General features: G+C 42.1%; 1 protein-coding gene across 4 annotated transcripts in view; it reads left to right on the top strand.

Moving 5' to 3' along the window:
* Window positions 1-12,241, top strand: part of trit1 (tRNA isopentenyltransferase 1) — a 47,151-nt gene extending 34,910 nt beyond the window's left edge. For 2 of the 4 annotated variants that reach the window (XR_006315717.1, XM_043717952.1), the window contains 2 exons: window positions 6,345-6,462; window positions 10,466-12,241. Coding sequence is in view for 3 of the 4 variants with exons in the window: in XM_043717952.1 (XP_043573887.1) it covers window positions 6,345-6,462; window positions 10,466-10,581 (234 nt within the window). In the remaining variant the exon portion in view is untranslated. The remainder of the gene's footprint in view (window positions 1-6,344; window positions 6,463-10,465) is intronic. The other 2 variants (XM_043717954.1, XM_043717953.1) reach the window with 2 other exon arrangements.
* The last annotated feature ends 372 nt before the right edge of the window (window positions 12,242-12,613 follow it).

Below are 12,613 nucleotides of genomic sequence, written 5' to 3'. Positions count from 1 at the left end.
GTTTGGTATGCTTTCCTTTATTGGTCAGAGGGATTGAATTCAAGAGTCGTGAAGTGATGTTGCAGCTGTACAGGAATTTGGTTAGGCCACAGTTTGAGTACTGTGTGCAGTTCTGGTCGCTTCACTTTAGGAAAGATGTGGAAGCTTTGGAGAGGGTGCAGAGAAGATTTACCAGGATGTTGCCTGGAATGGAGAATAGGTCGTACGAGGATAGGTTGAGAGTGCTATGCCTTTTCTCATTGGAACGGTGAAGGATGAGGGGTGACTTGATAGAGGTTTATAAGATGATCAGGGGAATAGATAGAGTAGACCGTCAAGAGACTTTTTCCCCGGGTACAACAGTGTGTTACAAGGGGACATAAATTTAAGGTGAAGGGTGGAAGGTATGGGGGGATGTCAGGAGTAGTTTCTTTACCAAAAAGTGGTGGGGGCATGGAATGCGCTGCCTGCGAATGGCCTAAATGAGGGGTAGGCCATTTAGAACAGAGTTGAGGAGAAACCTCTTCACCCAGAGAGTGGTGAGTGTGTGGAATGCTCTGTCCCAGAAGGCTGTGGAGGCCAAGTCTCTGGATACTTTCAAGAGTCAGAATCATTGGCGAACTTTAAGTGGCAATTGGATAGGTGCTTAAGCTAGGACAAATGTTCGGCACAACATTGTGGGCCGAAGGGCCTGTTCTGTGCTGTATTGTTTTATGTTCTATGAACCTTCATCGTCTGCTGTAACTGCCTGATTCTCTCGGCAGGAAGACGTATTGAAGTAGAAAGTAACGAAAGCCTTGGGCCTGCAAAATCAAAAATAAAGAATTAAATATGAGAAGGAAACAAATTTCATAAAAAGGCCACACTCTCATTATCTATGCGTCCTGGGTCTAGTGCACTCAGCTGACAGTTGAAACTGTAAAGTCCAGAACATACTTGATCATAAGAACGTAAGAACCAGGAGCAGGAGTAGGTTGTCTGGCCCTTCTGGCTGATCTTTTCATTGACTCAGCTCCACTTACCCACACTCTCACCATATCCCTTAATTCCTTTATTGTTCAAAAAAAATCCATCTTAGCTTTAAAAATGTTTACCGAAGTAGTGTCAACTACTTCCCTGGGCAAGGAATTCCATAGATTCACAACCCTCTGGGTGAAGAAGTTCCTTCTCAATTCAGTCCTAAATCTGCTTCTCCCCCCAATTTTCAGGCTGTGCCCTCTTCTCCTAGTTTCATCTGCTATTGGAAATATTCTCTCTACGTTTATCTTATCTATTCCCTTCATAATTTTATGTGTTTCTATAAGAATCCCCCCTCCATTCTCCTAAATTCCAATGAATATAATCCCAGTCTACTCAGTCTCTCCTTATAAGACAACCCCCTCAACTCCAGAATCAACCTAGTGAAGGGCTCTGCTGAGACCACACCTGGAATATTGTGTGCAGTTTTGGTCTCCAAATTTGAGGAAAGACATTCTGGCTATTGAGGGAGTGCAGCGTAGGTTCATGAGGTCAATTCCTGGAATGGCGGGACTGTCTTATGTTGAAAGATTGGAGCGACTGGGCTTGTATACCCTTGAATTTAGAAGGATGAGAAGGGATCTGATTGAGACGTATAAGATTATTAAAGGATTGGACACTCTGGAGGCAGGAAGCATGTTTCCGCTGATGGCTGAGTCCCGAACCAGAGGACACAGTTTAAAAATGAGGGTAGGCCATTTAGAACAGAGTTGAGGAGAAACCTCTTCACCCAGAGAGTGGTGAGTGTGTGGAATGCTCTGTCCCAAAAGGCTGTGGAGGCCAAGTCTCTGGATACTTTCAAGAAAGAGTTGGATAGAGCTCTTAAGGATAGTGGAATCAAGGGTTATGGGAATAAGGCAGGAACAGGATACTGATTGAGGATGATCAGCCATGATTATAATGAATGCTGGTGCTGGCTTGATGCAGCACCTTTAACGGACAAGTCAAAGTTGATCTCTCAACTTTGCAAAGAGTGGGGATCTATTGTCCTGCAATAGATCCCCTGCATCTACTCCTGCATCTATTGTCTATTGAACCTCCTCTGCACCCCCTCCAGTGCCAGTGCATCCTTTCTCAAGTAAGGAGACCAAAACTGCACACAGTACTCCAGGTGTGACCTCACCAGCTCCTTGTACAGCTGTAACATGATCTCTCTGCTTTTAGACTCAATCCCTTTAGCAATGAAGGACAAAATTCCATTTGCCTTCCTAATTACTTGTTGTACCTGCAGATCGACTTTCTGTGATTCATGTACAAGGACATCTTGGTCTCTCTGCAAGTCAGCATGCTGCAACTTTTTACTGTTCAAGAAATAGTCCTTTTTACTGTTGCTCCGACCAAAATGGATGACTTCACATTTATTAACATTGTATTCCATCTGCCAGAGCTTTGCCCATTCACTCAAACTATCTATGTTCCTCTGCAAAGTTTCCCAGCCCTCTGCACACTTTGCTCTGCCACTCATCTTAGTGTCATCTGCAAACTTTGACACACTACACATGGTCCCCAACTCCAAATCATTTATATAAATTGTGAATAATTATGGTCCCAACGCTGATCCCTGAGGCACACCACTAGTCACTGATTGCCAACCAGAAAGGCACTCATTTATCCCCACTCTTTGCAAAGTTGAGAGATCAACTTTGACTTGTCCGTTAAAAGTGCTGCATCAATGGCAGAGCCATAGGGAAAGCAGCAAATTGGTATAGCTCATTTCTAGCGGAAAAGAACCAAAAAAGATCTTTGTCCACTGGTTTATTTGAGCGTACGCAAGGGGATCACATGTACTTGAAGATGACATACAAATTCCCACAATCAGTTATATTTTTTCAGTAAACCTAGGTCATTTACATTAATATAGTTATGGACTGACCCAGGTTATGGTCATTCAGTTTGCGTTGTTACACAGAGAACATTCTCATGGATTCACTCGAACCTCCTACTCTACTGCCTCTGCAGAAATAGTTCTGGCTGCAGCAGTCTCCCACAGACTGATTTGTTCTGTATTTTTCAACATTTGCCCTTTCACCTCCTCTCTCATACTCTTAACACCAAGGTTTGGCCTGGACCCATTCAGGTGAAGAAAAAGATCAAGGTTTAGAGCACTTCTTTTTAATTATTTATTGTAGCATTGATAGACTTAGAAAAAGCAGCACTTGCACCCCTTTATTTAAATCAATATTGTACTTAAAAACACTGTTCCCAAAGCTTCTAAACTATACTCAGGCTGTTAACCTTTGACTTGCTGCTTCTGAAATGTTAACGTTCCTTAGCTTCATTGCCCATTTTACCCCTTCTTGAAGTTATTTTCAGAGAAACTGTATACTATACAAAGCTGCTTTGTCCTTGTTGATTGTTACCTATTGCTGTTAAATTTCTAATGCTGTCTACCATTGATGGTCTTTCACCTTGTTGCTTAACAAGAATCTATGTACCTCTGCCTTTACAAATATTTAAGGTGACTCTGTTTTCACCATCTTTTCTGGAGGAGAGTCCCCAAGAGTCACAAGTCTCAACACTATTTGCATAATCTCTGTTGATATTTGATTCTCCCATAAGAGAAAAATCTTCTCCACATATATGGTGTCAAGACCCCTCAGGATCCTAAAGAAGTCTTGTATGGAGTATAATATTGGCTAAACTGTTCTTGTGCATTAATTCCCAGATAATTTCATGGAAATGGAATCTTTCAGCCCCTCGTTCAGTCCACCCACTGAATTCTTCCCCTACCCTGTTCCTCTGCCATTTGCTCATAATTCAACTTTCAAACTCCTCTGTTGTGAGCTCGCTATTTATTTATTCTTTTTCTGTTTCCTTGAATTAGTAGTACATCTCTCTGCCTACAAAGTCCTGAGATGTGCAGGCTAGGTGGATTGGCCATGCTAAATGGCTCATGGTGACCAAGGATGTGTAGGTCAGGTGGATTGGCCGTGGGAAATGCAGGATTACAGGGAATAAGGTTAGTGGGGGGCATGGTTCTGAGTAGAATACTTTTCCGAGGGTCCGTGCAGACCCAGTGGGCTAAGTGGCCTGCTCCTGCACTGTAGGGATTTACTGAGTCTATGAATTAACTCATTATTTTCTAGTTGTGCATTTTTACATTTTAATCTTCCCTGGTTACTTGTCTCCAGCACCCTGTATTTACTATTTATATCACTTTAAATATACATTAATCTACCTATCCAATAATACCGTGAGCCTGAGGCCCTGTCAGCCCCCTTGGTTAGATGTAAAGAGATCTATTGGTACTGTTCAAAGAAGAGAAGGGAATGTCTCTGGTGGTCTGGTTAGTATTTATCCCCGAATCAATATCTCTGAAACAACCGAGAACAGCAGATGCTGGAAATCTGAAACACAAACAAATTGTTGGAGAAACTCAGCAGATCTGACAGCATCTGTATAGAGAAAGAGAGTTAATATTTTGAGTGCATTGGCCCTTCTTCAGAACAAATGAAGCGTCAGTGGAGCCGAAGCGTTAACTCTTCACGAATGCTGCCTGACCTGCTGAGTTTCTCCAGCAATTCCTGTTTTTGTTTCATCTGGTTATTAGCAGGATTGTGACAGCCAGCTGTGTTCAAATTAACTGCTGAACTTCCAACACTGCAGGAGTGACTATATTTCAGGAGACCTCCTGTTGTAGTGAAAGGCACTATGTCAATGCAAGCTTTTCATTCTCTGAATATTACAGCTGTTCCCTGACTCAGCTCATAGAATTGTACTGAAAGAGGCCATTTGGTCCACTGTATCTGGGCTGACCATGTGAAGGGAAATTCATTTAATTGTATTTATCCCATCCTGCCAAATAGCCATGCACGCTGTTCCTTTTCAATAATAATTCAATTCCCTTTTGAAATCCTTGATTGAACCTCAGGCAGTACACTCCAAATGGTAATCATTCACTGCAATGAAGACCATTTCCTCCTGCCTGCATTGATCTTATTTTCCTAATTAGTTTAAACCTGAGCATTGAGTCCTCAGTATTCCCACCCATAGAAACAGTTTCTCTCCATCTACTGTATCCAGACCCCTCTATCAAACCCCCTCTGAACCTCCACCTTCTCTGCTCCAAGGCAAACAGTGCCAATGCCTCCAAACTATCCACGCAACTGAAGTTTCTCATCCCTGAAGCCATTCTTGTGATTCTTTTCTGCTCTGTGTCTAATGACTTTATTTAGATTAGATTAGATTACAGTGTGGAAACAGGCCCTTCGGCCCAACAAGTCCCCGCCGACCCGCCGAAGCACAACCCACCCAGACCCATTCCCCCATATTTACCCCTTCACCTAACACTGCGGGTAATTTAGTATGGCCAGTTCACCTAACCTGCACATTTTTGGACTGTGGGAGGAAACCGGAGCACCCGGAGGAAACCCACGCAGATACGGGGAGAATGTGCAAACTCCACACAGAGTTGCCTGAGGCGGGAATTTCTTTCACAAAGTGCAGTGTCCAGAACTGGACACCATATTCACAAGATAAGGCTGAACCAGTATATATAAAAATTTATCGTCACTTGTTTTGTTTCTGTTGGTGAAGCCCAGAATATCATATGATTTATACTGTCTCAAACTGTGGTGCATTCTCTGTAATCAGGTACAGACTCTATAGAACCCTTCAAAATAGATTATTAATGTCTCAGTTTGATGAACACTGATCGCATCTTATAGTCACTGAGTTGTATAAAACTGTGTTTGATGCAGTTCCTCTGGTGTTGTCATTTGTGATGATGTCACTTTAAAAGGTTATTTTTGTCCTTTTTTTCAGACAGGTTGTAAACCAAAGGTACCAAGTTGTCTCAAAGAATGTGAACAATTTGTAAGGCCTTGGGGGTTTTCTTAAGTTAGAATAATGGAAGCAGGCTGGATGTGGTCAGCTCTCTTAGACCAGGATTTCTAGTTTTTTGTTTAGTTTTGAGTAGAAGCTTTAGTGAGTGTCTCCTACTGCTACTTTCTGTGAATTTTCTCTTGATATTTTTTCCTCCTGGATTGGAGAACTGCATGTGAGAATCATTTGAATTTTTCTTTTTGCCAAGTGTTGTGTTTATGGCTTGTTACTGTATTGGAGCAATTAATTAGCAATGGGTACTGTATCTATTATTTGGCTAAGCTGTTCCAATGGTTAAGGTATTCTAAATTCTTCTTACTTTTATTTGTATTTTAACTATAGTGTTTAAATAAATTGTGTTTTGCTTAATGTCGAGTAGTTTGACCAGTTGCATTACGTCTGAAACACAGCACTTTACATTTTCCTTTTAAAATAAAAAAAGTTAGGGTCTAGGCTACCTTCTTAAAATACTTTTGAGGGGGTCTTGTCTGGTACATAACACACCACATTCTGTTTGTTTTCAGGGAGAAGAGCCCCCAGTGCTGCCTTTAACCATGGAATGTGACCAAAATGAAGAGAAGAGGAACAGACGAGTGTGTGAATTGTGTGACAAGATCATCCTGGGTGACCGGGAATGGAAGGGTAACGATTAGTGGTTACTGTGTCTCATAGTGAATGGGCAGAGTTGAGGGTATGAGGGGACAGTTTCTTTATCTCTCTGGTAGAACATTGAGTGGAGACAATCTAGTAACACTATCGTCTGATTTTTAATCCATGTAGATTAGGAATTAATCTTTTTCTCTCTGACCAATGTTCATTCATTCTTTAAATAAATTAAGGAGTTGCAGATGCTGGAAATCAGAAATAAAAACAGCAAAACCTGGAGAAACACAGCAGGTCTGGCAGCATCTGTGGAGAGTAAACAGTTAACATTTCCAACTGAAGAAGGGTCACTGGACTCTCAATATTAACTCTGTTTTCTCTCAACACATGCTGCCAGACTTGCTGTGTTTCTCCAGCTATTTCTGTTTTTATTTCATTATTTCCTTGGTATTTTGGCTAATATGTATATGAGGTTAGAAAGTGAGTCTAGAGGCAGACGAGAAGGCTTCTCTCCCTGAAAACAAAAGGAACAACGCTCAAACAGAATGTGGTGTGTTATGTACCAGACCAGACCCCCTCAAAGTATTTTAACAAGGTAGCCTAGACCCTAACTTTTTCTTATTTTAAAGGAAAATATGAAGTGCTGTCTTCTAGATGCAACGCAGCTAGTCAAACCACTCGGCATTAAAGGCAGACTAGAAAGTCATGAGTCTGCTTCATCCTATTGGCATCCAGGCTGCATGGCAAACATACAACAGAGAGAAGTCAATAGTGTATTAGAAAATAGATTTTGGTCACTCCCCATTTCCTAGATCCTGGCAGTAATTGACCTCAGTGTCAGCCTACATGCCAGTTCCCAACATAACTGACCTAACTTGTCCCAGATTGGCAATGGGCAAGAACCCAGTTTGAATTGTGGACTTCAATGTTGAGAAAATCTGTGCTACAATGACATCTTTCATTTACCAAGTGGCTTTAATGTCGAGTAGTTTGACATGTACTGGTTTTTCATAGAGTCATAGAGATGTACAGCATGGAAACAGACCCTTCGGTCCAACCCGTCCATGCCGACCAGATATCCCAATCTAGTCCCACCTGCCAGCACCCGACCCATATCCCTCCAAACCCTTCCTATTCATATACCCATCCAAATGCCTCTTAAATGTTGCAATTATGTTAACCTCCACCACTTCCTCTGGCAGCTCATTCCATACACGTACCACCCTCTGTGTGAAAAGGTTGCCCCTTAGGTCTCTTTTATATCTTTCCCCTAAACCTATGCCTTCTAGTTCTGGACTACCCAATACATGGAAAAGAGTTTGTCTATTTGCCCTATCCATGCCCCTCATAATTTTGTAAACTTCTATAAGGTCATCCCTCAGCCTCCGACGCTCCAGGGAAAACGGCCCCAGCCTGTTCAGCCTCTCCCTGTCGCTCAGATCCTCCAACCCTGGCAACCTCCTTATAAATCTTTTCTGAACCCTTTCAAGTTTCACAACATCTTTCCAATAGGAAGGAGACCAGAATTGCACACAATATTCCAACAGTGGCCTAACCAATGTCCTGTACAGCCACAACATGACCTCCCAACTCCTGTACTCAATACTCTGACCAATAAAAGAAAGCATACCAAACGCTTCTTCACTATCCGATCTACCTGCGACTCCACTTTCAAGAAGCTATGAACCTGCACTCCAAAGACACTTTGTTCAGCAACACTCCCTAGGACCTTACCATTAAGTGTATAAGTCCTGCTAAGATTTGCTTTCCCAAAATGCAGCACCTCACATTTATCTGAATTAAACTCCATCTGCCACTTCTCAGCCCATTGGCCCATCTGGTCAAGATCCTGCCGAATGGCCTTACTTCCACTCCTATGTCTTATGGTAATCTGAGGTAACGCTCTTCGCTGTCCACTACACCTCCAATTTTGGTGTCATCTGCGAACTTACTAACTGTACCTCTTATGCTCGCATCTAAATCATTTATGTAAATGACAAAAGGTAGAGCACTCAGCACCGATCCTTGTGACACTCCACTGTCACAGGCCTCCAATCTGCAAAACAACCCTCCACCACCACCCTCTGTCTTCTACCTTTGAGCCAGTTTAGTAACATTTAGTAACATATCAAAGTGTGCTTGGCAAGAGTATTCTGAAATAGAATATCACACCTGGGATAGATGACCAAATATGAGATTTTAAGGTGAAGTTAGAGTGATAGAGATGTATAACATGGAAACAGACCCTTCAGTCCAACTCATCCATGCTGACCAGATATCCTAACCTAATCTAGCTCTGTTTACCAGCACTTGGCCCATATCTCTCTCAACCCTTCCTATTCACATACCCATCCAGATGCCTTTTAAATGTTGCAATTGTACCAGCCTCCACCACTTCCTCTGGCAACTCATTCCGTACACGTACCATCCTCTGTGTGAAAATTTTGCCCCTTAGGTCTCTTTTATATCTTTCCCCCCTCGCCCTAGGGATTCTGGGTAATCCAAGATGGAGGATGGAAAAACAATTGTGGCTGTAAGAGCTGCTTTTTATTTGAGGTATTTTGAGGTAAGTTAGCGAGAGAGAAGGAGGGATAGGTTCAAGGAGTTAAATCCAGAGCTTAAGGCCTTGATAACTAAATGTACAGCGGGCAGTGGAATAATTTAAATCAGCGGTGTGTGGAAAAATTAGAGGAGCAGATATCCACTTTCTAAAGTTAGAGAAGATTACAGATGGGAAGATGTGACGTCATGGAAGGATTTTTTTTTGAAAAAGAAGGTTGATAAGATTTTTTAAATTGAGGCTTTATGGACTGGGACCCACAGTAGGTCATCAGGTACAGGGATGGTGGGTAAACGTTTGGTGCAAGTTTGTATAGAGAAGCAGATGTTCACATGACTCAAGATTGAGGGGTAGAATATGGGAAGCCAAGCAGGAGAGCATGGGAAGGGTCAAATCTGGAGGTGACTAATGAGGGATCAGCAACAAATAAGGTGGCACAGATCAGGCTGGGTAATGTGATCAGTGCTGGGTTACTTATTGCTTGTGATACATATAAATAATATACTTGAGTCTATGAGAGTGCAAGAATGTGCATGTGGTGGAAAAATTCAGGTCTGGCAGCAGAGGGCAGCACGGTGGCACAGTGATTAGCACTGCTGCCTCACAGCACCAGGGTCCCAGGTTCAATTCCTGCCTCAGGCAACTGACTGTGTGGAGTTTGCACATTCTCCCCGTGTCTGCATGAGTTTTCTGCGTGAGTTTCCTCCGGGTGCTCCGCTTTCCTCCCACAGTCTAAAGATGTGCAGGTCAGGTGAATTGGCCATGCTAAATTGCCCGTGGTGGTTAGGTAAAGGGGTAAATGTAGGGGAATGGGTCTGAGTGGGTGGCACTTCAGTGGGTTGGTGTGGACTTGTTGGGCTGAAGGGCCTGTTTCCACACTGTAAGTAATCTAATCTAATCTAATCTGTGGAGAGCAATCAGAGTTAATGTTTCTGATCCAGTGACAACTCCTCAGAACATCAACTCTCCACAGACCCTGCCAGACCTGCTGAGCCTTTCCAGCAACTTTTGTTTTTGTTTCTGATTTTCAGCATCAGCAATTCTTTCAGTTCTAATTTTATAATCTCTCCTCGTGTCTTCACTCTTGAAGTCTAGTCGTCATTCTTGTAAATGTACAGTGTACTCCCTCCAAGACTTAGATATTCTTCCAGGGATTTGGTGCCCAGATTTGCCCTCAGTGCTCCAAGTAGTGGGTGGCACGGTGGCACAGTGGTTAGCACTGCTGCCTCACTACGCCAGAGACCCGGGTTCAATTCCCGCCTCAGGCGACTGACTGTGTGGAGTTTGCACGTTCTCCCCGTGCTTCGGCGGGTCGGTGTGGACTTGTTGGGCTGAAGGGCCTGTTTCCACACTGTAATGTAATCTAATCTAATCTAACCAGGTTTTATACATCCAATCTGGGTTTCAGCATGTCTTGCCTGTTAAGGTGAGGTTATTGTGAATTAGAGTTTCCAGACTTGTTAATATTTGTTTATCTTTCAGCTCACTTGAAATCCAAGAATCATCAGTACCATTTAAAGAGGAAGAAGAGAACTGAGGCACAGTTAAATACACAAAGCTCTCCGGACAGCAGCAAAAATATCCCACAACAAGTGTAGACTCTGCCACTGTGTGCAAATGTGTCACAATTTTTCCTGGGATATGATGGGACTTATCTGGATAGTGCAAGGCACGGGCTGAGCTGTGGCTGTGTTCTGTGACTTACTGTTAAGTTAATGCAGCACAGCTCTTTATGAACTGGAGACACTGATGTCTCTGTAGCTCTCTGTTTACTGCTGGTGTTCTCCATGGTTTGAAAAGTAATCGATTTCAGATTTGATTCTAAATTGTGTGCAGTCAGAGCTTGCTGGTGGTAGGAAGATTTTATGATTTTATTGAAATTTGGGGACTTGTGACTTGGTGTTGAACAGATGTATGGAGATTTTGCCACACTGTGACTGCACCCCATGGTCAAATAGTCCTCTCTCTCTATCTCCAATGTTGGTATGACTAATAAACCAAAAGGGTTCAAAGAAAATTAAAAGTAAATAATAGTTTTTTAAAAAACCAATGATTTTTCTGTTGTCTTTGCTCCCAGTAATGGAGATTAATCTTTAGTTGACAACTTTAATCTGGTGACAGGCTGTAGGTATTGGTAAATATGATCATAATTCAATTGTATTTAAAGAAGTCATGGAAAAGGACAAAGTTACAGCAAGAATAAAATTGTTAGATTGGGAGAAAAACTGACTTAGAGTGGGGGCATTTAATTTGACCAAAGTGAAGAGGAAGTAGTCATTTGACAGCAAATCAGTAATCTATTGAAGGAGGAGACGGAATAAGATGCAGAACAGATTGGTTTCTCAAAGAAAATGGGTGCCTTCCCTGAATCTGGATAGTTACTGCACACCAGCCCCACACTGTTGCAAACACTAACAGACAACAGAAAGAGTGTCATCTGTTATCTTACCCCAAGAGAAAATATCACCATATGAAATAATTAATTTTACATGGAAATCATGTCTGTCTCTAGATCTGTGAGATTTGACATGGCCATTAATTCCACCCAGTGTACTGTTACATTTCCAATCTAAATTAAATACATTTCCACACATTGCAGGGTAACAGGCATTGTCAATTACCATATTGAATATTATCCTGTCAATTGCATGGGGAACACAGAGGAACACAGTCTCGATAATAGGCCGAGAGAACAAATCCCTGATGACAAATCTGGAAAGTCATTGTGACCACTGGCCTATGATCTTATGGCTGAACTCAAAGTATCATCTTGTTCCAGATGGAGAGACCACAATCTCTCTGAATGAATTGGTTTTGTTATTGTACCACGTTCTTTCAGAAATGTCCAACTGTACAGTTTTTCATTATGTACAGGATTAGGGTTTTGCTCTGTTCCAGTTTGGTGCTGTATATGCTGACTGTGCTTTTAGCCACGCAGACTGAGCCCATTCCAGACAGTTCACTTACAAAGCTTATTCAAAGGTGAATCATGACTCTTTTATATCCTGCTGGGTAGCCCCAGCTCTGCTTTTGAGACTGTGCCCCCAGATTCACAGATAATATTGAGCAGCAGCAGTTAAAACATTATTTATATTGAATCCATACCTTTGAATTTTGCGATAAATCAGCTTGAGCCTCACTTTACATTTGGACTCAAAACTTAAAAATCCTGTGGCAGGATTCTCAAAATGCTGGTTTGGAATTTTGGCATCAGTTCTTGCTCAAATGTTTCCTGAATAAACAACCTTAACAAGTTAACTCTGTTCCTGCCACATCAGTGTGTTGTATCTGATTATTATTGCTACTCTCACTCTCACTTTACAGCTTTTCACACCTTATCTCTGAGTATCACTCGGTAAGCTGCTCCCTTTCCAATGCCTTCATTGTGTTGGGAGGAAAGGAAGAACACATGTATGTATTTATTTATTTGGAATCTTTCATGATCTCGGGGCATCCCAGAGTGTTTCCAGCCCAATTAAGTACCATTAAAGGGCAGCCTCTGTTGTAAATGTACAAAATACTGCAACCAATTCACATACAGCAAGGCCCCATCAACAATATAATAAAAATAAGACAATCTGTTTTTATTAAGTTTATTGAGGAATAAGTATTGGACAGGGCCCTGGGGAG

The sequence above is a fragment of the Chiloscyllium plagiosum genome, chromosome 27 (genome assembly GCF_004010195.1).
Source record: "Chiloscyllium plagiosum isolate BGI_BamShark_2017 chromosome 27, ASM401019v2, whole genome shotgun sequence".
NCBI classification, from domain to species: domain Eukaryota; kingdom Metazoa; phylum Chordata; class Chondrichthyes; order Orectolobiformes; family Hemiscylliidae; genus Chiloscyllium; species Chiloscyllium plagiosum.
Note: the sequence above shows the minus strand (reverse complement) of the source record. Positions and strands in the feature narration are given on the sequence as shown.